We start from the raw sequence: 23019 nt of genomic DNA, 5'->3' as shown, positions 1-23019 counted from the left end.
TCCGTACATGGGTCGCACACTCTACCACTGCACCACGAGTCACGCCCGCAAGTAGTGATTCTAAAAAGTATTAACTCTGAATACATACCCACAGCACACTGTAAAAAAATATATATCAAAAGACATGTATCATTTTCTTCACAATTATTAGCTATCTTGTGTTGGTCTATCGTCTAAAATCCCAATAAAATAAAGTCTCTGGTTACCACTTTAAAAAATATGAAACATTTTAAAGGGGTTTAAATACTTTTTCAAGGCAGTGTACCATTGTTTATTTCAGTGACCGAACAATGCAAAATCCAGAGAAATCCGGATGTTGTTCACCTCTGTCATACCATTATCCATATGTCTGAGCAGGTAGTAAATATATTGAAATAAACATAAAAATAAAATCTGAATGCAAAATGCAAATATTTGATAATATCTAAACTCTAAAATGCCACCTGCAAAGAGAGAAAATGAGGTTTATTGAGATCCTACAGCCTGAACAAGTAAAAAGGCCATTGATCTCTCAGACTGTAATGCCAGACAATTTGCTTACAAGCATTGTTTTTTTTTTAATATAATAAACACTTAAATATTTGTCAACAAGTCAGATTCACACACCTCTGAGACTTCATACAACCACGAATCGCATGATAAGAGTATCAACATTACATTTGCACAGACACAATGACCTGAATACATTTTTGGCACACCAGAAACCCAAAATCTGAACCTACAGTTGCAGACTTCAGGTCAGGTCCGAACAGCGTACTTCCTCTGCTAGATACCTAACTTTGGCTGTTAAGTAACAGCCCATAACAGCTGAAAAAAGGCTTAGTGCAAAAACTAAAATCCTGTAATCCATGCATGCAACAGAACCTGCAGTTATGCCTGCACAAATACAAGATATCACACTTTCATTACACACTCAACATCAGCAGCAAGCAATTGAGATAAGTAGTGCTGTAGTCATAACCACAGCAACCAAACATTATCTTTTACAATCAGTCTTTTAAATGATGCATTTTTTTTTTTCTAATTATAGAAAAATACCTGTACGGCTTTGTCTAACGGAAAAGTTCTGGATTTGTGTTCATAATGATCAAAATATGAAGCTAAAATTCAGGTTTCACATTCAGTCAAGTAACCCCATGTCCTGTGTGTTCTAGAAAGACCACAGGAACTATGAATCCAAATTTGCTAAAGTACTGAGGTACTCCCTACGTTTTCCTTTCCAAGTATGCAAGACCAACCATTAGAGTAGCAGGTATGCACCAGAGCAGTGACAGACTGCCATCTCAGTGAACAGTTATCCGGTGCTCAGAAGAAGGAAAAGCAACCATATCAAAGTTCCCCGAGCTTCTGGTTGCAGCCGGTGCACACACGTACAGGGTGGTCCCAGCCCCGGGAAGGGACCGGTCGACGCAGTGGCGAGCATTCGTCACACACTCCTTGGCCGCAGGCACGGCAGTGGTGCTTGGACAGCTTGGCATTGAACTCACGTTGGCAGTTGTGGCACGACAGGATGTCCTGGTCAGGCACCCAATAGGCAGGACGGGCTGCGTCTTTAACTAGGCCTAAAGAGAAAATGGAACAAAAATCACTGCGAGATAAATAAAATCTTTAGCAGACGTAGTTCTTGCTACCATGGAAATAAAAAAACTAGTAAGTAGGTGATCTAATTTTGTTGTGATTGGAGCAGGCTTTGATTTTAGGTATTTTAGGGTTGGTCATATGCAGACATTTTCAGCAAGATATCAGGTTATCAAAAACATTTATCAAAGCCCTTCAGTAGTAAATTTAGACCAACACAAGGCTAGCAGGTAATAACCTAATCAACGCATGATAAACAGTCAATATGTTGTTTAACAAGCAAATCAGGTAAGGTAATTTTGCAATATTTCACTCATTAAACACAACAGAGCCAGTTTATCAAGTGTAATATTTGTTTTGACCAAAATAGGTCATTTTAGTTGTTATAAAATATATCTATTAATAAAAAGTAGACTAAAAAGGTTTCTTGAGGGTACCATTGAGGACATAAGATCAGATGATTCAGGTCAGTGAACATCAATTAAGGAATATTAGCATATCACTCAGCTGGAAGCTAAAAATAAACATCAGTCTCACTGACTGGCAGTCACAGCAGGAAGTCCAACACAATGAATGAAGAAGAAAACAACTCTGTTGCATCTTGGCTTGTAATGTTAGCTTGGTTGTGAATTTACTCTATAATAAAAGGCACACATGACTACAGGTACATTCAGCCTTAGAAGTGTTTTTTACATGCTTTTCTTAGAAGGTACTTTCATCAGAAGTTGCCCTTTTGAAACCATCTTGACCTTTAAGAGAGGCTCAGGAGCACTGATTATTTCTGATTGATCAAATATTCTATTCTTTATTTCAGCCTTACTATCTATGGTATCTGTCCTTAATAAGTCATAAAGACTGTTAAATCTCAGTTATATAGCAAGAGTAATTGTTGATGTTCGTACTTTATGAACCCTCGTCTCACAAACTTCACTAAACTGTTTGTTGTTTGCATTTCGACTACTAGTGCTGCCGAAAATGTAAGTCAGCACTTTGAAACACATTACAGTTAAGGGAAAATATGAAATGCAGAGGAGTTCCCTTCACAAAGCTCCACCCTAAAGGTTCAGGTTAACATCAAAATCTGGCCCTACTAGGGCCAGATTCTGGGCTAAATTCGTAGCCTGGTAATCTGTTTTTTACCCAGACAGATGCAGCACAAACTGAGGGGGAGTGGAAAAAAATGGCCTCAGAAAATATTCTGGTACCTGGAAAAAGTTCTTGAGGTGGAAATGGACCTACTAACGAGGTATTAATGGAAGATAGCAAGCAGGTAGCCGGCAGTGGTTGAAACTGCTTGGGAATGAATGAGGAAACTGTTTTAATTGTGAAAAGAAATGAGTAGTTCTGAACTACTTCATGATCATATTGAGCTACCAGGTTAAAAAACAGCTACAACCTGGAGAAATGTGTAACATTAAATGGTTTTTCGTGCTTACAAATAAAACACACTTCCTCATGCGTTTCTTTAGGTACAGAGATATGAATGAAAGGAAAAAGGATGGCAAAGGAGGAATAAATTATGAATCCCTTATTAGATAACAGTAACATTATCAAGCTTCAAAAATGGGGCCTATCCAAAGGTTTCCTTTCAATACAGCTACATAAACCCAAAAGTTTGGTTTGGTGCATAATACGTTAACACAGCAGTCCAAAATGAAGCAGCTCTAAACTGCTGAAGAGGACTGTAAATACGGTCATTTAGTCAGAATCAGCTTTATTGGTCAAGACTGTGAGCCACTGTGTTCACAAGCTCACAGCATACAGGCATTTGGCATAAGTGTAGAAACCTTTGAGCATATAAATAAAACATAAAAAGACCAATATGTACATTTATGTGTATATGTACATATTATTATTATTTCCTTAACAGATTCAGGATATTTAGGCTACAACGTATGATGGTTTAAATTCATCCCACTTAAAAGGCAAAAACAGCAGCTTTTGGCAGCACCACTTCTTTAAAACATTTGTGTTCAAATTATATTTTTTTATTAAATTTGCAGTTAGGAAACAGGCTTGGTATGTTCAATGACAATTTATCCTCCTCTCCCATGCTAATCAAGTGTAGTCCAATTAATTTTCCTTCAGCAAAGAAAGTTCTGGTTTCACACTGATTTTTTTTAAGATGAGGCTTTGTTTGATATAGAGTTAGTAATTAGTTCTGACTGTTAGGGCACCTGATATTTCTTATTTGTTTATTGACTGGACCTGTGCATAACAGCTCTAAAAAACTTGATCTAAGGATATTTTTAACCACAAAATAAGCTTTATGTGACTCTACCACAAGAGGGCATTTTACTGCTATTTTTTTTACACCTTACATCCTTACACAACTATATTGGATTTTGAGCAATACTTACCAAGCGGGATGTCAATAGCAGTCGCCACGACTCCTATGGTGTTGGTCACAGCCTCTCCGACCTTTCTGGCCAAAGTTCCACCTTCTTCCTCCTCAAGCTCTGACGCAAGTATTTCTACACAAAGAAGAAAAACTTGACTAAAGCCATGCTCCCAAAGATTAAATACCAAAATAAACAGGAAGAGGAATGACATTTGAAACCACTGAGCATGTACCTGCATATGAAGCTCTCTGCTCAAAGCAGACGTCACAGACCCTGACAGGGGCAAGACCCCAGCCTCTCTCGGGGACGGGTGCAGCTTTGGAAGAGCAGCTGTCACAGAAGCCTTCCCCACAGGCACGGCAGTGATGCTTGGTGTCGTTATCCTGGAAGACTGTGTTACACTTGCGGCACATCTTGTACAAGAGAAACAAAACAACAGCACATGTTGTTATTGATCGAGAGCTACAGGGAACAGGGTGCAACCAAGTCTTTCCAAGTTTGATTTTATGACACGCATATATGTTGTGCAACAGAAGCACAGCACTACAGACAGTAAACATCTCTCTGGACATTAAAGTGTTGACTTGGCTGCTGGTAGCGGGTGGCAGAGGGCGAGTCTGTGTGTCACTCACCATGATGAGGGAGTTGGGTTTCCAGTAGGCCGGGGCGATCTGATCTGTCAGCCAAGAGGTGACGGCCTTTGCAGGTTTCACACTGAGCTCTGATACCGACTGGGCGACTAGATTGACGCCATCGAGAAGTCGCTGTGCAGCATTGCTGTTGTCCTTTAAAAAGCCATCAGACTACAAAACCACAGAAGAACCTATTTATATATCACCTTATATCAAGGTCTACATAATAATTAATGGAGTAGCATGGATTTTTTAAAATTAGAATGTGTGAAGGTATGAGTAAGAATTCTATTGATTTAGCTGATTTTAGCCATTTAAAAAAAACTAACTGAAAATGTTCATTTCAATGAAGTACAACATTATACTAGCAAATATTAAACGTCTACACAAGGGACTATTGTTAAGATCTCAATCACACCACACATTTGATACTGTACCACACATTATCTGATTACCAGCTAAGCCAAGCTGATGTAGATTTTTTGGACATAAGGTAATTATGCAGCATGAATGCCGCAGCTCTTACACACTATGTATACTGCACATGGAGACTATCACCATGGCATTTACACAACTACACATACATCAATATGCAAACACTCCCCTTACGCTGATGAAGATTCAAGCAACAGATACTTAAAACTGAAAGTAAAACTGACTGCACGACCTACTTCCTGAATAATTCAGCTAATAACTATCTGACCACTGGGGGCACTCATAGAGGATTGGAATTGTTACTTGAATGTGAAATAAAAATACAGCGTAATGATGACGTCCTGATACAGTTGAAAACTAAACACTGATCTCAAAACATGTGCACATATGAACTAGAAGCATATCAAAAGCGACACATGTGCTTCAAAGACATAAAAGGAACTAGCTTTAATTTGTTGCTGTTTTACTACACAAAGTTATGTTGGTTTAGGCTGCTAGCCATCACAATCCTCCTGACTAGCTGCAACTCATCAATCTGTTCTACATCCACTGAGCGTGCAGCAAACTTTGGGATTTTGCATCGGTTGCATAGAGACAATGAAAATTGTGAATACCAGTGCTTTTCCAGGTCTTTCAGTCACCTGAAAATTATTCTGACATATCAGCAGATCATGCAGTAGTCATACGTAATATGTACGTTGTTTGGCTGATAAGGGTTTGACGAACGCAACAATTTTTGCTTCTGAAAGTATAGACTAGGGGTCTTCAACCTTGTAGTATTTTTACATATAAAGGTAAGAAAAAGGCTAATCTTGGCTATTTTCCTTTGTATTTTAATGCACAAAATTTACACAAGACAATGACAAAAATCGTACAAGGAAAAAAAAGTTTTGCCAGTTTTTGTCCTTAGGCCCCAAAGTAGAAATTTGTTCCTTATTGTCTGTTAAAATAGAATGTTGCAATCAGCAAAATAGATAATTTGTTTATTTCAGAGTCCTAAAACCTAACAATACAAAAAAAACACGGTTCTTTAATTTAACCAGAAAACATATTTTATATAGAAGACACAACTTGACAAGTTATCTTTTTCCCCAAAAGGATCATGCAGTCTTTGATGCCTTTTATAATAAATAAATTTCATCAGCAGACGTGAGAGCAAGAGTGGCTGTTTGGATTGCAAAGGTGTAGACATTTAATATTCATTAATATAGCGATGTAGCCCATGGATCTAGCCTTCCACTGCCATGAGAATTTCTTCACTCTTTTTAAAAACGTAAAGTGATACGACATCTTTCTACTAGAGGTAAGGGAATTAGCGCTCATATTAAGTTCACATAACCTCGCAATAAATAATTATTTCACTTAATAATAGATACAAGCAGTCTGCATTTGTTACCCCAGGCCAAACATGCTGGATCTCAGTGCGGACGACTGTATCCACAGGGTCCAGGTTGCCATACCAGTACTGGCGGCTCCGGTAGATCACTCCACAGTTTGGACATTCAATAACGTACCTAAACATTTATTGGAGAAATTCCAGGACTAGTATCAAGATTTATGACGCACAAGTAACAAAGTACACAAAAGGCTAAAAAGGTTCACAACCCACTAAAACCTTTCGTTTACCATTAAAACGGTTTAAGGTCTTTTAAACGAGATACCACAGAAACCGCCAAACTGAACTTTTTTTGGCTAAGAGCAGCAAAGAGTACACATCACTCACCCTCCCCTAACTGTTACTGCACACTGCCCGGGCAGCTGTCTGAAAGAAGGCTACCACACTTTACCCTCGCTTACAAGAAAGATAAATTGAGCTGCTAGGAAAGATTTTCAGCTGAGAAAAGCAGAAATTTGTGGCGTGGGAAGAAAAAACATCACTCCAACATAAAACTGATGTAAAAATGAAAGTTTGCTGCAAGATGCATACCTGTTCAGCAGCCGACTGCAGGTAATATCAGCATGCATTACTCTTTAAAAGCAGAACAGCAAATATCTACAATAATTTCAATTAAAGACACTTGGAAATTACTACAAAAATTAGTCTGTCTTTATTGGTTTGTGCTTTACTTCCTTACAATAGTCTACGAGCAGATTTTAAACAAAATTTCCTTGAATCATCGGTTATCAATGCAGTTACGAATTAATGTATGGTCGGTATTAAGTGACACCAAAACTACTTAGAGGCGAGGTGAAGGACTGAAATGACAAGAACCCTTTTTATTCTATATTTCACATTATACATTTTAAATTTAACATGAAGATGAAGAAAGTTCACACTGCCAGGTCAAATTCCCTGCTACTCACCCAGACCAGGCGTATCTGGCAAGGCCCATCCATTGGGAGTCTGAGGAAGCAGACGTCTTTGGAACAACTATCACTTCCTTCCCTCCTTCATAACAAGCCTGAGACAACAACATTATTTCAAGTAATGCCTCATCAATTAATCAACAAAGTAAATTTTAGTGGGAGAGTAATAAAACAGGGTTGAGCCACTATGCTTACCTTGCACGTGTAAATGCGATTATCATACTGAGCAGAGTAACGGCAGCGTTGCTTCGCCTCATGGTACGACCCTTCATGTAAGTGGTTCATACTATGCTTGCAGCCAGATCTGCAATAAATCCAATAAGTAATTAATAAAACTGAACCAGAGGGGGCAACAATTAGTTTTTTTTAGGATGCAAGAATACTGACCCACAACTGAGGCAAAAGCTGGAACAGGTGAAGTACTCATCAGGAAAGAAGCAGCTGTGTGCTGCATTCTCACCTGCTATTTCTCCATTAAAGCGCTCACTCAATGCCTGCAATGACAGTGATTTTAAAAAAAAGTACAATCATAACTGCAACTGAACAGAGTCAGTTACCCTATGAACCAGCATAAACTATGTTCAGTGTGATTTGTTAACGTAAGCATGGTCAACTAAACAACAAGCCAGATTAAAGGAGATTAATTATAGAAAAGTCAGCTGACAAGCAGCTCTACCTGCAGGGCTTTGAAGATGACGCCTGGGGAACGAGGGGAGCGGGTGGCATTGTTATCCAGGAGCTGCTCCAGTTTATTCTGCAAGCCCCGGAAATCGGTAGGGGGATTGAGAGTCTGTGTGCCCCAATACTGGATGGAGCTGAAGGCTTCCGGAAAGCGAGAAAGCTTCCTAAAGCGCTCCAACAGCAACCGATCCAGAGACTCCGTAGATTTATCTACAGTAGGACGAAGATGGAATAAAACATTTAAACAAATGACATATACAGGTCCTTCTCAAAATATTAGCATATTGTGATAAAGTTCATTATTTTCCATAATGTAATGATGAAAATTTAACATTCATATATTTTAGATTCATTGCACACTAACTGAAATATTTCAGGTCTTTTATTGTCTTAATACGGATGATTTTGGCATACAGCTCATGAAAACCCAAAATTCCTATCTCACAAAATTAGCATATCATTAAAAGGGTCTCTAAACGAGCTATGAACCTAATCATCTGAATCAACGAGTTAACTCTAAACACCTGCAAAAGATTCCTGAGGCCTTTAAAACTCCCAGCCTGGTTCATCACTCAAAACCCCAATCATGGGTAAGACTGCCGACCTGACTGCTGTCCAGAAGGCCACTATTGACACCCTCAAGCAAGAGGGTAAGACACAGAAAGAAATTTCTGAACGAATAGGCTGTTCCCAGAGTGCTGTATCAAGGCACCTCAGTGGGAAGTCTGTGGGAAGGAAAAAGTGTGGCAGAAAACGCTGCACAACGAGAAGAGGTGACTGGACCCTGAGGAAGATTGTGGAGAAGGGCCGATTCCAGACCTTGGGGGACCTGCGGAAGCAGCGGACTGAGTCTGGAGTAGAAACATCCAGAGCCACCGTGCACAGGCGTGTGCAGGAAATGGGCTACAGGTGCCGCATTCCCCAGGTCAAGCCACTTTTGAACCAGAAACAGCGGCAGAAGCGCCTGACCTGGGCTACAGAGAAGCAGCACTGGACTGTTGCTCAGTGGTCCAAAGTACTTTTTTCGGATGAAAGCAAATTCTGCATGTCATTCAGAAATCAAGGTGCCAGAGTCTGGAGGAAGACTGGGGAGAAGGAAATGCCAAAATGCCAGAAGTCCAGTGTCAAGTACCCACAGTCAGTGATGGTCTGGGGTGCCGTGTCAGCTGCTGGTGTTGGTCCACTGTGTTTTATCAAGGGCAGGGTCAATGCAGCTAGCTATCAGGAGATTTTGGAGCACTTCATGCTTCCATCTGCTGAAAAGCTTTATGGAGATGAAGATTTCATTTTTCAGCACGACCTGGCACCTGCTCACAGTGCCAAAACCACTGGTAAATGGTTTACTGACCATGGTATCACTGTGCTCAATTGGCCTGCCAACTCTCCTGACCTGAAACCCATAGAGAATCTGTGGGATATTGTGAAGAGAACGTTGAGAGACCCAAGACCCAACACTCTGGATGAGCTAAAGGCCGCTATCGAAGCATCCTGGGCCTCCATAAGACCTCAGCAGTGCCACAGGCTGATTGCCTCCATGCCACGCCGCACTGAAGCAGTCATTTCTGCAAAAGGATTCCCGGCCAAGTATTGAGTGCATAACTGTACATGATTATTTGAAGGTTGACGTTTTTTGTATTAAAAACACTTTTCTTTTATTGGTCCGATGAAATATGCTAATTTTGTGAGATAGGAATTTTGGGTTTTCATGAGCTGTATGCCAAAATCATCCGTATTAAGACAATAAAAGACCTGAAATATTTCAGTTAGTGTGCAATGAATCTAAAATAAATGAATGTTAAATTTTCATCATAACATTATGGAAAATAATGAACTTTATCACAATATGCTAATATTTTGAGAAGGACCTGTATTTACAATTTATTAAATACCCCAATGTGCATCATCAACAGGACTCATACAACTTAATGGAAAAAGGCTGGTAGAGACATACCCCAAAGGAAATATACACTTCTTTGTGTTGGTGTTTTCACATAAACTGTACGCTAATAACAGCTAAACCTGTGATTTATGTTGCTTAATAAACTTGTAATAATACTGACAGCCTGTTTCACATTCAGTCAAAAAAAATCTGTTTAAAAGGTTTCTATTAAAAGAAATTATGAGTATGCATCACCTGAACCCAGGAGCTTGGTGTGGACAGTTTCATGGAAGATGACCACTGCAGGACCAAGCGTGGACAGAGGGACATCCAGACCACATCGGGCCGTCGTGGCTTTTAGCTCCTTGGTGAAATGCTTTAGATAAGCATCAGAGGCATCACCAAGAAACTTGAAAAGGTCATCATGGAGGCGGTCAGCGTGAGTGCGGTAAATGATGAGGTCCGAGACGGCAAGCACCTTGAGTAACAGCCGAGTTCTCTGACCCTGTTTGGAACTGTTGCCAAGCAGCCCCTCTGTATCGATGACCACAATCCTATGTAAGGGGTCAAATGCTGCCCATACACCCACTGTGCAGGACTCCTGTGTGGGGGAGGTTTTAAAGACTTCTCTGCCCATGAAGAAGGTGTGGTTCAGGGTGTGGGATTTGCCCTCCCCTGTGTTACCAAAGATGGACACCACCTTCAGCAGCTGGCTGGGGCTGCAGCCAAGGGACCTCATGAACAAGGCTTCATCTTTTATCTTGAGAGAAACAACAGAGAGCATACAGTGTTAGCCAGAAGATTAAGGACTGATGAATCCTACTGGTTGCCAACTTCACTGCTTCAGTGTTTATGGTCAAATAAAAAATGCTTGAAAGTAAGGGGTTGACTTTGTTGCAAAAAAACCTCAGTTCCAAAAGACAGATCAACAAAGGGTTTAGGGTGCCACGAGTGCATTGCTCGTTAAAGGAACAGCAGCAGACAGGTGGGAATGTTTCTGCATACACAGTAAGAAGGAGAATTTTAAAGCTGCTCTGGCATCAAGAAAGGCAGCAGAGAAGCAACCTATCTCCAAAAAACTTCAAGGACAGACATTCTAACTTTCTGCTGGAAGTATCGAGATTGACCTGCAGAGGACCAGGGGTGAGCCATTTTCTCAGACTGTTTGGAAGATGTGGAAAAAGACTGTCTAGAGAAGAAAAGGTGAACACTCCTAAGATTCCAGTGTCATGCTGACAGTGATGAATCCTGATTCATGTGTAGAAGTTGCCTTGAGTCCAAGGAAGTGGACTCACTCATACTTTTGCCTACAAACACTGCCATTAAAAAACATTGTGATTAAAACATCCTTCATGAGAAACTTTGCCCAATGATCCAGAAGCAATATAGTGATAAACATTTGATTCCCCACCACACTGAAGTGTCACGTAATGAGGCGTTGAGCGACGGTGGCTCAGGTGGTAGGTGTTGTCCTGTAACTGGTGGGTTGCTGGTGCGAACCCCCACTCTGTCCATCTCAGTTGTTCCTTGGAAAAGATACTTTACCTGCCTTGCCTGCTGATGGTGATCAGAGGACCCAGTGGAGCTGATTGTGTGGCAGCCCCACTTCTGTCAGGGTGTGAATGTGTGTATGAATGGGTGGATGATTATAGTGTTTTGTAATCCTGGGACTTGATAAGGTGCTACACAAGAGCAGGCATTTTATCATTTATCTATAGGTGGTTTTCAAAAGCTTAATCTCCTCCTCATTAACAGCCTTTGATGTTAAATGTTAAATATTCAACTTCAGTATAAAACTGGAACATCTGATAAAAGAACCTGAAGTAATAAAGTTTGTGAAAAACACATCTTTAGTCTTTCTGAAAAGGTTTGGCTCAGAATGTACAAGTGAATTCAAAGATTGCAAATTTAACACTAATTTAAACAAAATAAGTGCAGCTGGCACAAGTTACCTGCATTTCTTCATTCTCATCAACAAGGAGAAAGCTCGACACCTTCTCCAGGAGCCTAGCTCTCTCAGATGACTCAGGCGCATCTGCGTTCTGGACAGCCATCTTGGTAGAATTCACTTCAGCGGGTTTGGGTGGTGGAAGATAAGATATGAGCTGGTGTTTTTTCTTGCTACTCCCACTGTGGGTACGTTTCTGACAGTCGAGACACAGATTCACCTTACAATTCTGGCAGCGAACCACAGACCTGTGGCGCTTGCTGCTATCCCCACTCCCACCTTTGCAGTTGTCACAGTAGGGAACATGCCCAGGACCAACTGGGACCCGATCATGGTTCCTCAGGTGCTCCTGATGGTGGAGCTCCACCTCACACCTGACACACTGAAGGGTTTTGCAGTCATTACACTCGAATGCAGCCTCTTCGGAGCCACCGCAGGAATAATTCTCTTGACATGTTAAACTTGAATTGACTCCCTTTTCAGATGATGAGCCATGCCCACTCATTGTTTATTAGAAGATGATCTTAAATTCGGATTATTACTTATTGGAACAGCTTTGACAGAAGCACCAGCTAGTCCCACAAACAGTTAAAGTGAAATGCACACGAAGTAATAATGAACTGAAATGATGTGATATTAATAAATAAACTTAAGACAGTTGCATGGTGGCAGGTGTAGCTGCGCTTCTTTTAACAAGTGATAAAAACTGTTAAGTAAGATTTCGCAGTTTTAAATAATGTTATTTGTGCAGCTAAAAGTAATGCTAACAGATATGCTAAACACTAACAGATGGCTTGCTAGTGTAACAAAGTTGACGTTTAGGTTGTGTCTTTTTTTAAACACCCTCAAATATATTTGTGAACGATTTAGATTGTTTTTTCTGACTCAACAAAAACAGTGATACAATATTTAAATATCATATAAATATTAGGGAACAAACAGTACCAAACGAATAACGGCAGCTTTACTTGACATAAATAAATGTGTAAATGATGATGCTAACAGGCTAGCTAGCAAAGCAAACTGAGCCCAGGAAGCTAACGTATAAAGTTAATTTTTTAGGATTTAGCCTTAACTCGGCTTACAGCTAGGTTGATTTGCGGTATATTTGTGAACTTTTCCTCCAGAGAGAAGCAGCAAACGCCAACGCTCCACATCCGTCTAAACAAACAGCTAGCCTGCTGTTTGTCAACTGAACTGAAGAGGAATGTGTACAAAAAAAAAATAGCCGGTGATAGGACCGCTGATAACCCAAGAAGGTTTGACTTTAAACTGGGAGGGAAATCCGCGCAATTACGTTTTTACAAGTCCTTTAAAGTCTTACTGTGCTTGAATCCTTCCGAGCAGTGTCATTGTTTTGTTCTTTAGCCTCCCCCCCCCCCCGTCCCTTGCAGATTTCTGTAGCTACGTTGTGTTGTTGCTAGGTCAGATCAGCTGATCGGATTATTTCAGTCAAAGGGGTAAAGAGGGAAGGAGAATGCCGTGGCATGATGGGAGACGTAGTTCTACAAGACAACTGGCTTCTGTGTTGTCTCGGCATTACAATCCCTTGCGAAGGTAATAATACATAACTTTAACATTTTTATCAAATTACAGTCACCAAATTACAGTTTTATGGGATTTTATGTGATAGCTCAACACTACATAATGCATAGTAGTGAAGGAGAAGGGACAAAAAAGGCGTATATGTAGAGCACACAACTCATGGGTGTCCTGCCAACAAATTCTCCCAGCTGAGCTGTGGCTCTCAGCAACTCCTCCAGAGTTACCATGGCTGCTTCTCTGATTATTATTCTCCTTCCTAAGCCTCAGTCTGATTGGAAAAACACATCTCAGTAAGTTTCCAGTTGTGCCATATTCATAATGTTGTCGTGTAATGGATTGAACAGTGCTCTTTGAGATGTTATTAGCTTGCTTTATAACGGAACCCAGTTGTAAACTTTGCCAAAACTTTCTCCCTGACTTGTCTTCTGTGTTCCTTTGTCTACATCATCCTGTTTATTCACCAATGTTCTCTGACAAAGCTCTGAAGCCTTCACAGAACAGGTTATACAAAGGTTAAAACACAAACAGGTGGACACGGTTGCTTAATTTAAAGGCAATTGGTTGCTCTGGAATTTATTTAAGGAGATCCAAATAAAGGAGCCTAAATAGGGATTCACACGATACCTTTCATATTTTTATTTGTAAAAAGGTTTGAAAACTGTGAATCATTTTCCTTTCACTCCATAATTATAAATATACTTTCATGTGCGCATAAATAGGCAAACGATTCTGTTTAAAGAAGTTTGTGAAATTCACCTGGCCAGCTGTATTTATCAGTTTGATCCAAGTTGGGATTCCATCTACATGAACAAAACCTGGAAGTTAAAAAGAAAGGGTTATTATATCTACTAGTCTGAGTCAGCTAAAAAAGATTAAACTAATTATCACACCAGTGAAAAGATCAAATGCTATCTGCCTGTACTCCATTAAAGATGCAGCTGATGATCATGGTGGTCTTCCCAACCGCTCCATCTCCAACCAGCATGCAGCTCAGCTTCTCACTCAGTCTTTTTGGTTTATTAGCCTTCTGACAGACTTCCCTGTAGCTAAACCATTTTTTTTAGCAATATAAAAGTGCAGGACTGTAGCAGCAGCATTACTGTAGAACATCTCTTTTGTAAGTCAAACAATAGAAATCTCGATTTGAAAGAACAAAGGCACCCAATCAGATAAGCAACGTCCTTTAGACACATTGTTTCTGTTTGGTGCAATTCCCACTGAGACCAGCTTGCTACTGATGTCAGCATACAAATAAACAGCATTAAAAAATGTTTGTTTGTTTGTTTGTGTAGGCTCTTGTTTAAGTTAATCAGGAAATAAGGCAAAAGGAAGTAGCATCAAACACACCATGGTCTGCTGTAAGTATTTTTAAATGTGATTTAACATTAGTAAAACATAAATGGACTCAAATAATACTGGAATTTAAAAGTTTTATCAATTGAGGGTGTATTACAATTGCTAGTCAGCAGAGGGCAGTGTTTATCCACAATCCCCAACTACAGCTTGTGGGTCTCAACTGTGGCAACAGTTGTTACTTTTTCCCAATGTTGCTGACGTAGCATAAAATATACGCGAGGATTTACAAATAAATAAATACATAATTTCTTAGTAAAGCTTTACCTAAAACTACTGGGAAAGAAATAGGAATTCAAGATAAAATACTCCTTCTACACCTTATTTAATTAAAAAGTGATCTGCTTTAACAATTTTATTTAAAGAATTATCTGTAATTCACCTCCATACTCTGCCACATTCAAGCTCCTTAACAAAAACGCTCAATAACAATAAGTTCAATTAATTCTGACAAGAGTTTTTTGATTAATTAACGTTTATATAGTTATTTTTTTTACCCACTCGGTGGTTTTCGGAACATTTTAAAGCAACATCTTGTAATCTGACTTCAAATGTTCGCTTTATGTTAATCGACTTAAAAAAAAATCCTTCGTGAGAATTTTGGAAGTTTCATTTGGACTTTATTGAAGGGAAGTAATGTTCAAGTTTAGTGTTCAGAATAAAACAAAATAGAACCCCGTTTGGACCAATGAGATGCTATTTATTCAGCACAATCTGCACAACTTAAAATGAAGGCAAACTGAGGGCCAAAGGGCACAGCAGGATGATGTCCTTAGACTGTCATCAGCCGTTGTTTATAGCAGCAACATCGTGTGCTTTGGTTTATCCTGTCTTTTTTTATGAGGTGACTGAGTTCATAGATTCACACATTATAATGCACAAACTGAAAGTAATAACTTCTTCCATCACAGTGACACACCTGCACTCTTAGGCAGCAGCTGGAAAATAATATCTTGATTTTATGGTAATATTATATTACTTCGCTTATAAGTATTAGCTATTCACACAAATGAATTCAAAGTGGAGTTTCAAAGCTAATGCTTTCAGGTTACAATCGCTAACAAAGTTTAAACAGTTTACCTGTTTTTTATCAGACTAAAAGTGCTAAGTTAGCTTAGTTTTTTATATGAATAATGATAATAAAAATTACACCTATTTCATTTTAGAATTAATCTGCAGAATATATGGCCAACAAAAATAAACAGAGTTCAGAAATACCAAGGGTACAGTGTTTACCCCTGCCTCCAATGAAACCAAGCTAAACTAAATAAATGAAATTAAAGTTTTAAATTAAATAAATTAAATATGAACACATCTATGAATCCACAAATTTAAAAGCTAAAACCAACTGGCCTCATGCAAAAACAGTGAACTGCAAAAGTATTTACACCCCGTCAATGTATTCCACAGGGATTTCATGTGAAAGACCAATATAAAGTAGTGCACTATTTTTTAACTATAAATTGTTTTCAACATTCTGTGCAGATAACTAAAACAAAAAATGTTCTAAGATCATTCAATCACATGAACTTAAGCAATAGCATCTCCACAGCCTGATTCCGCCACCACCATGTTACTCAATGTAGTCACAGTGTATTCAGGGTCATTGACTGTGTTAGTTTTCCAGTGTAGTCTTTGCTGTGTCCCCTTCATGGCTTGTGGCAAACTCCAAACAAGACTATTTATTGCTTTATTTCAACAATAGTTTTCTTCTTGCTACTTATCCATATAAAAGCAAGGTTTGTGGAGTTCTTAACAGTAGCTGTTCTGTCTGCAGATTCTCATGAGCATTGGATCTCTGCAGCTCCTCCAGAGTTAAAACAGGCTGTTGGTAGGCGTCCATGTCTTGCTAGGTTTGCTGTTGTGTCATCTCTTTCCATATTCAAATGATGGATTGAACAGGCCTCTGTGAGATATTCATAGCTTTTATACCTCTGCTTTAAACATCTCCACAGCTTTCTCCCTGACCTTTCTGCTGTGTTCCTTGGTTTTCACAATGCTGTTTGTTCACTGATGTTCTCCAATAAACCTCTGAGGCCATCACAGAACAGTTGCATTTATTCCGAGATTAAATGACACACTTGTGGCAATAGGTCATGCTGTGATTTATTTAGGGGTATCACAGTAAATCGGGTTTAATACAAATGCACACCACTCTTGTCAGCTTTTTTATCTGTAAATTTGAAAATGTATCCTTCCCTCCACCTCATAATTCTGTGCTATCTTATGTTGTTCTGTCGCATAAAATCCGAATAAAATTGTGGCTGCAACATATAAAATGTTCAAGTGGCACACCGCTGCAGTGCACTGAAGGTGTGTAGATACTATTTCCTTGTGATCAGAAAGCACATTGGAACTACCTTCTGTATTTTGCCTCCTTTGAGCTTACTGCTGGTGCATTGTCCTGTAAAGTCAAGGTTGTACATTTCTTTTTTCACTCCTTTTCTTCCACATTTGGTGCCACACAATGTCACAGCTGTTCTGCAGAATCGTTTTTCAAGTTTTTCAAGATGTGCTTTCAGAAGCGGGAAATGTTTGGGGGTAAATATGCCTCTTTGAACAAAGTGCTGCTTCTTATCTATGTGAGCCTGCAGGAAACTCTGGAAGCATTGTGTTTTAAGACCTCTGTTTCCTGTTTGCCCTCGTTTCTCACTCACTCGTTCTTTTCTCCTGTATGCTTCCCCCCTTTTTTCCCACCACCTGCAGTGTTAGTGATAGACTGTAGGAGGACAACATCTGGTCCGTTCATGTTGCAAGCTCACTCCTGTGCTCCACCTCTGACAGCTGTGAGTAACACCTCTGTTCCTCAGTCCAAGGTAAAATCCAAACACAGGAAATATTCTTTAAATATCACTGAACTGAAAAACTTGTTTCCTGTATGAGCCTGTTTTATCACAGATCACCTATAGGGCAGCTCTTAAGTGCAAGATCGGTTCAAATGCCCAGTCAAAGTTCACATGTAACTCAAAAAGGAGCAGCAGATGTCAGTATGGTGCTGAGAAATACTGTTGGGGCTTTACTCACACCTCTTTTACTGTAAACATGTTTTGTGTCTGCATTCTCACACTCTTCTGTGCATAAATGGACACTCAGCATTGTATGCTGACACAGATTTACTGAGCTAATCTGCTTAGTAAGGGTCTCCTTGTGTGTGCGGCTTAGAGGAAGTCCCCGCAGCACACATGCCTAATTCCACATTTTCATAATCAAAAAGATCAATTTGGTGATTACTGTCTGACTTGTTTAAAGGTGGAATATAATATAAGGTCAACTCCAATACGTATTGGTTAACCGCAGCGGTTAATCCTGTGTTTATTTACTGCAACAGCAGCACTAAAGTTCTGGATGCAGTGAAAAATCAGACAACAGTGGGGAAAATCTGTCAGATAGGTGTTAAAAGATTATGTTTCTGCCTAAGCCATAGATCAACAGGGTCCACTGCAGACATAATGACAACATGGTGGTAAACAAACCCCTTCCATAATGTCGTTTGCACAATATCTCTTTAGTAATAAGTGTGTTATTGCGAACATTTACACACCTTTCTGTTGCATATCAAATATTCATAGCATCGAGATGCCAGTTTAAGGCCATCTCTTCCTAACCATCTCTTGTGACATCAAATGCCTTCTGGGATCATCTCATCTCTATAAATCCAGAAGGTCTCAGAGATTTGTTAGAGAACATTAGTGAACAAACAGCATCATGAAGATCAAGGAACACAGCAGACATGTCAGGGAGAAAGCTGTGGAGGAAGTTTAAAGCAGGGTTGGTTAGAAAACTATTTTTCAAGCTTTGGACCCCTTACAGAAAGTGCTGTACTATCCAATATCCAAACTGGAAAGAGTATGACACAAATCCAAACCTACCATTCAACTTAATTGACTGGCAAGGCAAAGACAGCATTACAGACCCATTCAATAAATTAGAATACTGATGTAAAGTTAATTTATTTCAGTAACTTCAAGAAAACACATTATATAGAATAACTGCACACAAACTGATGTTTTCAAGCCTTTATTTCTGTTAATTAGGAGGATTTTCTGCTTATAGCTAATGAATACATGACATTTAAGATTAGAATATTACAACAGGCCAATAAAAAACAACCTTTTCAATACAGAAATGTGGGCTTTTTGAAAGGTATGTTTTATAAATGCTTGAAGGTTGCTATTTTCAAAAAATACTCTTCATCTGACTAACAATCCTCATTGGAGCACATATTCTATTTTTTTTTTATGTGACTGTACTCACAGAAGTAGTAAAAAGGCCCAGGGGGGAGCTGCAGAGATCCATAACTCAGGTGGGAGAATTTGTCGAAAGGACAACTATTAATTGTAAACTCAAATTGTACAAATCAGGTCTTGGCGAGAAGAAACCCACTTTGAGAAGAAACCCATCATAACTTTGATTAAAAGTTTGCTGTAGGCCATAAAGAAGGCACATAAAAAATGCGGAAGGAGGCTTGATCAAATGAGAGTGAAATGTAAAATTTTGGCCTACTTGTAAATTATTTGTGTGGTAGAAAACTAACACTGCACATTAGCCTGAACATACCATACCCACAGTGAAACATGGTGGTGGGAGCATTACAATGGGACATGGAATGGGTCAGAGTTGCTCAGAAAGTGGATGTAGGTAAAGGTTGCAAAAAGAGTTGAGACTGGGGCAGAGGTTGATCTTCAAGCAGGACTGAAACCCTAAATAAAACATGGAGCCAAAAGGATGGTTCAGATCAAGGCATCTTCATGAGCTAGAATGAATTCCAGACCTAAACCCAACTGAATTTGCAGAGTTAAAAATATGTATAAAGAATGGGCAAACACAAACACTTCAGTCTCTAGACGTGAAAAGATGAAGACTGATGATTTGTGGGTGTTTTGGGGTTTTGTTGGTCTTATTTCACAGTTGATGTTTTGAATAATGTTTCTCTTTATTTTTATGGTCGTGTTTTAGTCTTGTTCATGTTTTGTCAAGTTTGGTTTTTGGATCTGGTTATGCCTTGGATTTTCGTTCTGCTCAAGCCATGTTTTGTCCTGTCAATTAATTTTATCTGGTTCACCTGCTCCAAGCTAATCTGTCTCCTTGCTCCACCTGGTTCACACTCCATAATATACACACCTGTTCAGTTATTCATCACGGAAACATTTCTCAGATCATGCTCATGTCTTGTTGTTTGGTTTATGCCATGCCTGTCTTGCCTGCCCGTTTATTGTTTTGTTCCTGCCTCTTCTTGTGAGAGAGTTTTTGTTAATTAAAGTTTCTTCACTTACCGTCATGCTGCCTGCTCGTCTGCATTCTGGGGTCCTCCATTGCTCAAGTCATAACAAGACTTGCAGCTGTAATTGCTGTAAAAGGTGGTACTACGAAGTATTGACTCAGAGTGGCTAAGTAGAACCACTCACCACACTTTACAAATCTTTTTTTAGAAAGATCTTGAAAACCTTGTGTCCTTTTCCTAACAATTCCCAAATAGGCATTTTTTTGTGTTGATCTGTCATATTAAATCCCGATGAAATACGACTTTAGCCCTTTCTTGTTGCACAGGTTCCTTAGTAAACAGATTTTTTAATGATTTACAAATGGATCTTAACTCACAATTTAACTCGCATCAAGACTAAATTTGGTTTACGTTCCCATTTTGACCATTAACACCCAACAATTTTTCAGGTGTTTATCCATCTTTTAATTGCAAACAATTCAATCCCACTCTCAGTCAGCTCAAATTCTTGCACCTTATTGTCACCGGACAAGTGATTCATGGGAATTCAGACCTGTGTGGTTTCACCGCACCCTTGCTTAAGACGCTGTTGTCCACATTCTTGACAAGCAGCCAGTTATGGAAGGAAAATCCATGATAACATTAATACCAAGACTCGGAATATACTGCCATGCTGTCTTTGTTGGATCGAGGCATTTGCATAATTTGAGATAACATTATTTTAGCAGGATTGTGTCATTTATAGCTCTACCAGATTAGTGTGAATCATCCTGTCCTCATTTTTGTGCAAAGCCTACATGTGAGAGGGCTTTGTGTTGGTTAGCAAGCATCTCTGTCAGCTTAGTTTCTCTTGGCCCATTAGAGGATAGTGGGGGTCCTGAACCAGCCAGCTAATCCCACTTTACCCTCCATAGAACATTGAGAGGGGTCTGCCCCGTTTCCTTTGAGGGAAAGTTATGGAATCCCTATTTCTGGAATACAAATCACATATATGACACAATTTAAATGCTTATAAAAGTAAATTAAATGAAATCCCTCCTCATCTTTAGCTTTCTAACAGACAAAAATGTCACAATTTTGCTCAATTAGCAATTTTCCCTCCCAGGTGTCATGTGATTAGATAATTTTACAAGGTCTTAGGTGTCAATGGGGAGCAGGTGTGATAAATGTGGTGTTATTACTCTCACACTCTCTCATAATGACCACTGCAAGTTCAACATAGAACCTCATGGCAAAATAACTCTCTGAGGATCTGAAAAAAAGAATTGTTGACTGACATCAAGATGGTCCAGGCTATGAGAAGATTACCAAAACCCTGAAACTGAGCTGCAGTATGGTGGCCAAGACCATGCAGAGGTTTAACAGGACAGGTTACACTCAGCCTGTCAGGGTATTCTGTTTACTGTAAAGAAGCTTAATAATAATGAAGCTTGTGCACAAACAAGATGTTTTACTTTAACACAAAATGCAAATGTGTTTATTTGGTGCATGTTTGGTTAAAACATGCTTGTTCCTCATTTAGTGAAGTAACTTAAAGTAAAGTAGCCAGAGATTATTTTAAGGAAGTGTAGCTTCAAAATAATATTACTCAAGTAGAAGTAAAAAGCATTGTGCCGTAAAAGTATTTTTCTTAAAAAGCTACTGAAGTAAATGTAGTTACTACCTAACTCTAAATAAATAATACACTCCTTGAATTACAGTGTCAGAAGGAAACAAGAATCATTATAAAAACATTATTGTATACAAAGCAATTCTCACATACACCTATTAGAAAAGGCATGACTGGTTTACATGAAACAACAAGAACAATGCGAACTACATCATGGAAAGCAAAAGGTGCATAAAACATTTTGCGTCATCACATATTTTGCCCTTCATTGGCTCCTTGCCTCTTGTTTCTGGATTCTTTGCACCTGTAGATACTCATGTAAAGCCATCTGGGTAAGTGAAAAGATTTGGATTACATTGCAGAGTTAGATTCAGATGTTTCCTGGCTTTCCTGGCATTCCTGCACAGTAGACCAGGAAGCACACCCCTTACCTCCCTCTAGCACCATTGTCCTCCTAGATATCCTTCTGATAGAAGGTTTTGTTTGGTTTCATGGCCCATAAACTAAGAACCTGCAACAAAAACACAATGAAACTGTGGGAAACACTTTCAAACTTATGACTGTTACAATAAAAAAGTTGTTTCTTATTTCACAGATCTTTTGTCAATGAATGTTACCGCTCCGGAAGCAGCCCAGTAATTTTTTCAATGACAGCACATAAAACAAGATAAGGTAAAAGAAAGTGTTGACATTTTCTTGTCATATTCCTGCTGATAATTATAAACTACATTATCAGCAAGTTTAAAAAACAGCAGAAGAAAGCCAGCTAACAAAACTCTTATAAAAATTTATATACAATGAAGCAGAGTAATTGATTTTATTCAGCACATAAAACAAATATTGTTGAGAACCTCTACAAATAGATTTTACTTTATTGGATCAACATATCTGCCCAATGAGATGGATTGTCTGGTGCTACGTAGCCAACATCAGCCTGCTAACACAACCAAAACTTTCACTCAAGTAGAAGCATTACTTAAAAATAATATTACTCAAGTAAAAGCAAAAAGTAGTCAACCAAAAAGCTACTCATGTGAGAAAAAAGTATGTAATCTGAATGTTACACGCAAATTCTGTAATTTAAAGAGTAAAACTTAATGACATCATGACAAAATAAATTCACCCTGATGAAAGAAACATTTCCAAATAGCACTTTTTACAACATAACGCTTTTAAACCCAATATATGCAGTAGGTAATGTATGTCAAAACAGTGCAAATTACTTCCACTGACAATATATACTATCCTTCCATCCATTTTCTTCACCCGCTTCCTCCGTATGGGGTCGTGGGAAAGCTGGTGCCTATCAACAGCAGTCTATGGGCGAGAGGCCAAGTACACCCTGGACAGGGCAACCAGTCCATCGCAGGGCAATATTTACTGTTTACTGTATATTTACTTGACCTCCAAGTGACTCAAACTACTCCTAGAAGTACATTTCTTTTAGAAAGTTGCTCAAGTAAATGTAACTAGTCACTACCCACCTCTG

At 39.1% G+C, this 23019-nt stretch overlaps 1 protein-coding gene across 1 annotated transcript; it reads right to left on the bottom strand.

Moving 5' to 3' along the window:
• Positions 1-244: 244 nt before the first annotated feature.
• On the bottom strand, positions 245-13192 carry LOC124855620 (zinc finger FYVE domain-containing protein 1-like). Its single transcript, XM_047345603.1, has 11 exons — positions 11807-13192; positions 10110-10614; positions 7971-8185; positions 7682-7788; positions 7490-7598; positions 7292-7389; positions 6384-6501; positions 4553-4723; positions 4153-4333; positions 3939-4052; positions 245-1562 (listed from the first exon to the last, which is right to left on the bottom strand). The coding sequence occupies exons 1-11, from the start codon at positions 12305-12307 to the stop codon at positions 1330-1332; spliced, it is 2352 nt and encodes a 783-aa protein (XP_047201559.1). The 5' UTR covers positions 12308-13192; the 3' UTR covers positions 245-1329.
• Positions 13193-23019: the final 9827 nt, after the last annotated feature.

Source organism: Girardinichthys multiradiatus, chromosome 19 (assembly GCF_021462225.1).
Source record: "Girardinichthys multiradiatus isolate DD_20200921_A chromosome 19, DD_fGirMul_XY1, whole genome shotgun sequence".
Lineage (NCBI taxonomy): Eukaryota > Metazoa > Chordata > Actinopteri > Cyprinodontiformes > Goodeidae > Girardinichthys > Girardinichthys multiradiatus.
This window is presented reverse-complemented; position numbering and strand designations above follow the sequence as displayed.

Coding starts and splice junctions, on each gene's coding strand:
- LOC124855620 (XM_047345603.1), bottom strand. CDS start 12,307: ATGAGTGGGCATGGCTCATCATCTGAAAAGGGAGTCAATTCAAGTTTA. Junction 7,789..7,970: donor TCATCTTCAAAGCCCTGCAG/GTAGAGCTGCTT, acceptor CTGTCATTGCAG/GCATTGAGTGAGCGCTTTAA. Junction 4,724..6,383: donor TCCAGCATGTTTGGCCTGGG/GTAACAAATGCA, acceptor GTGGTTTTGTAG/TCTGATGGCTTTTTAAAGGA.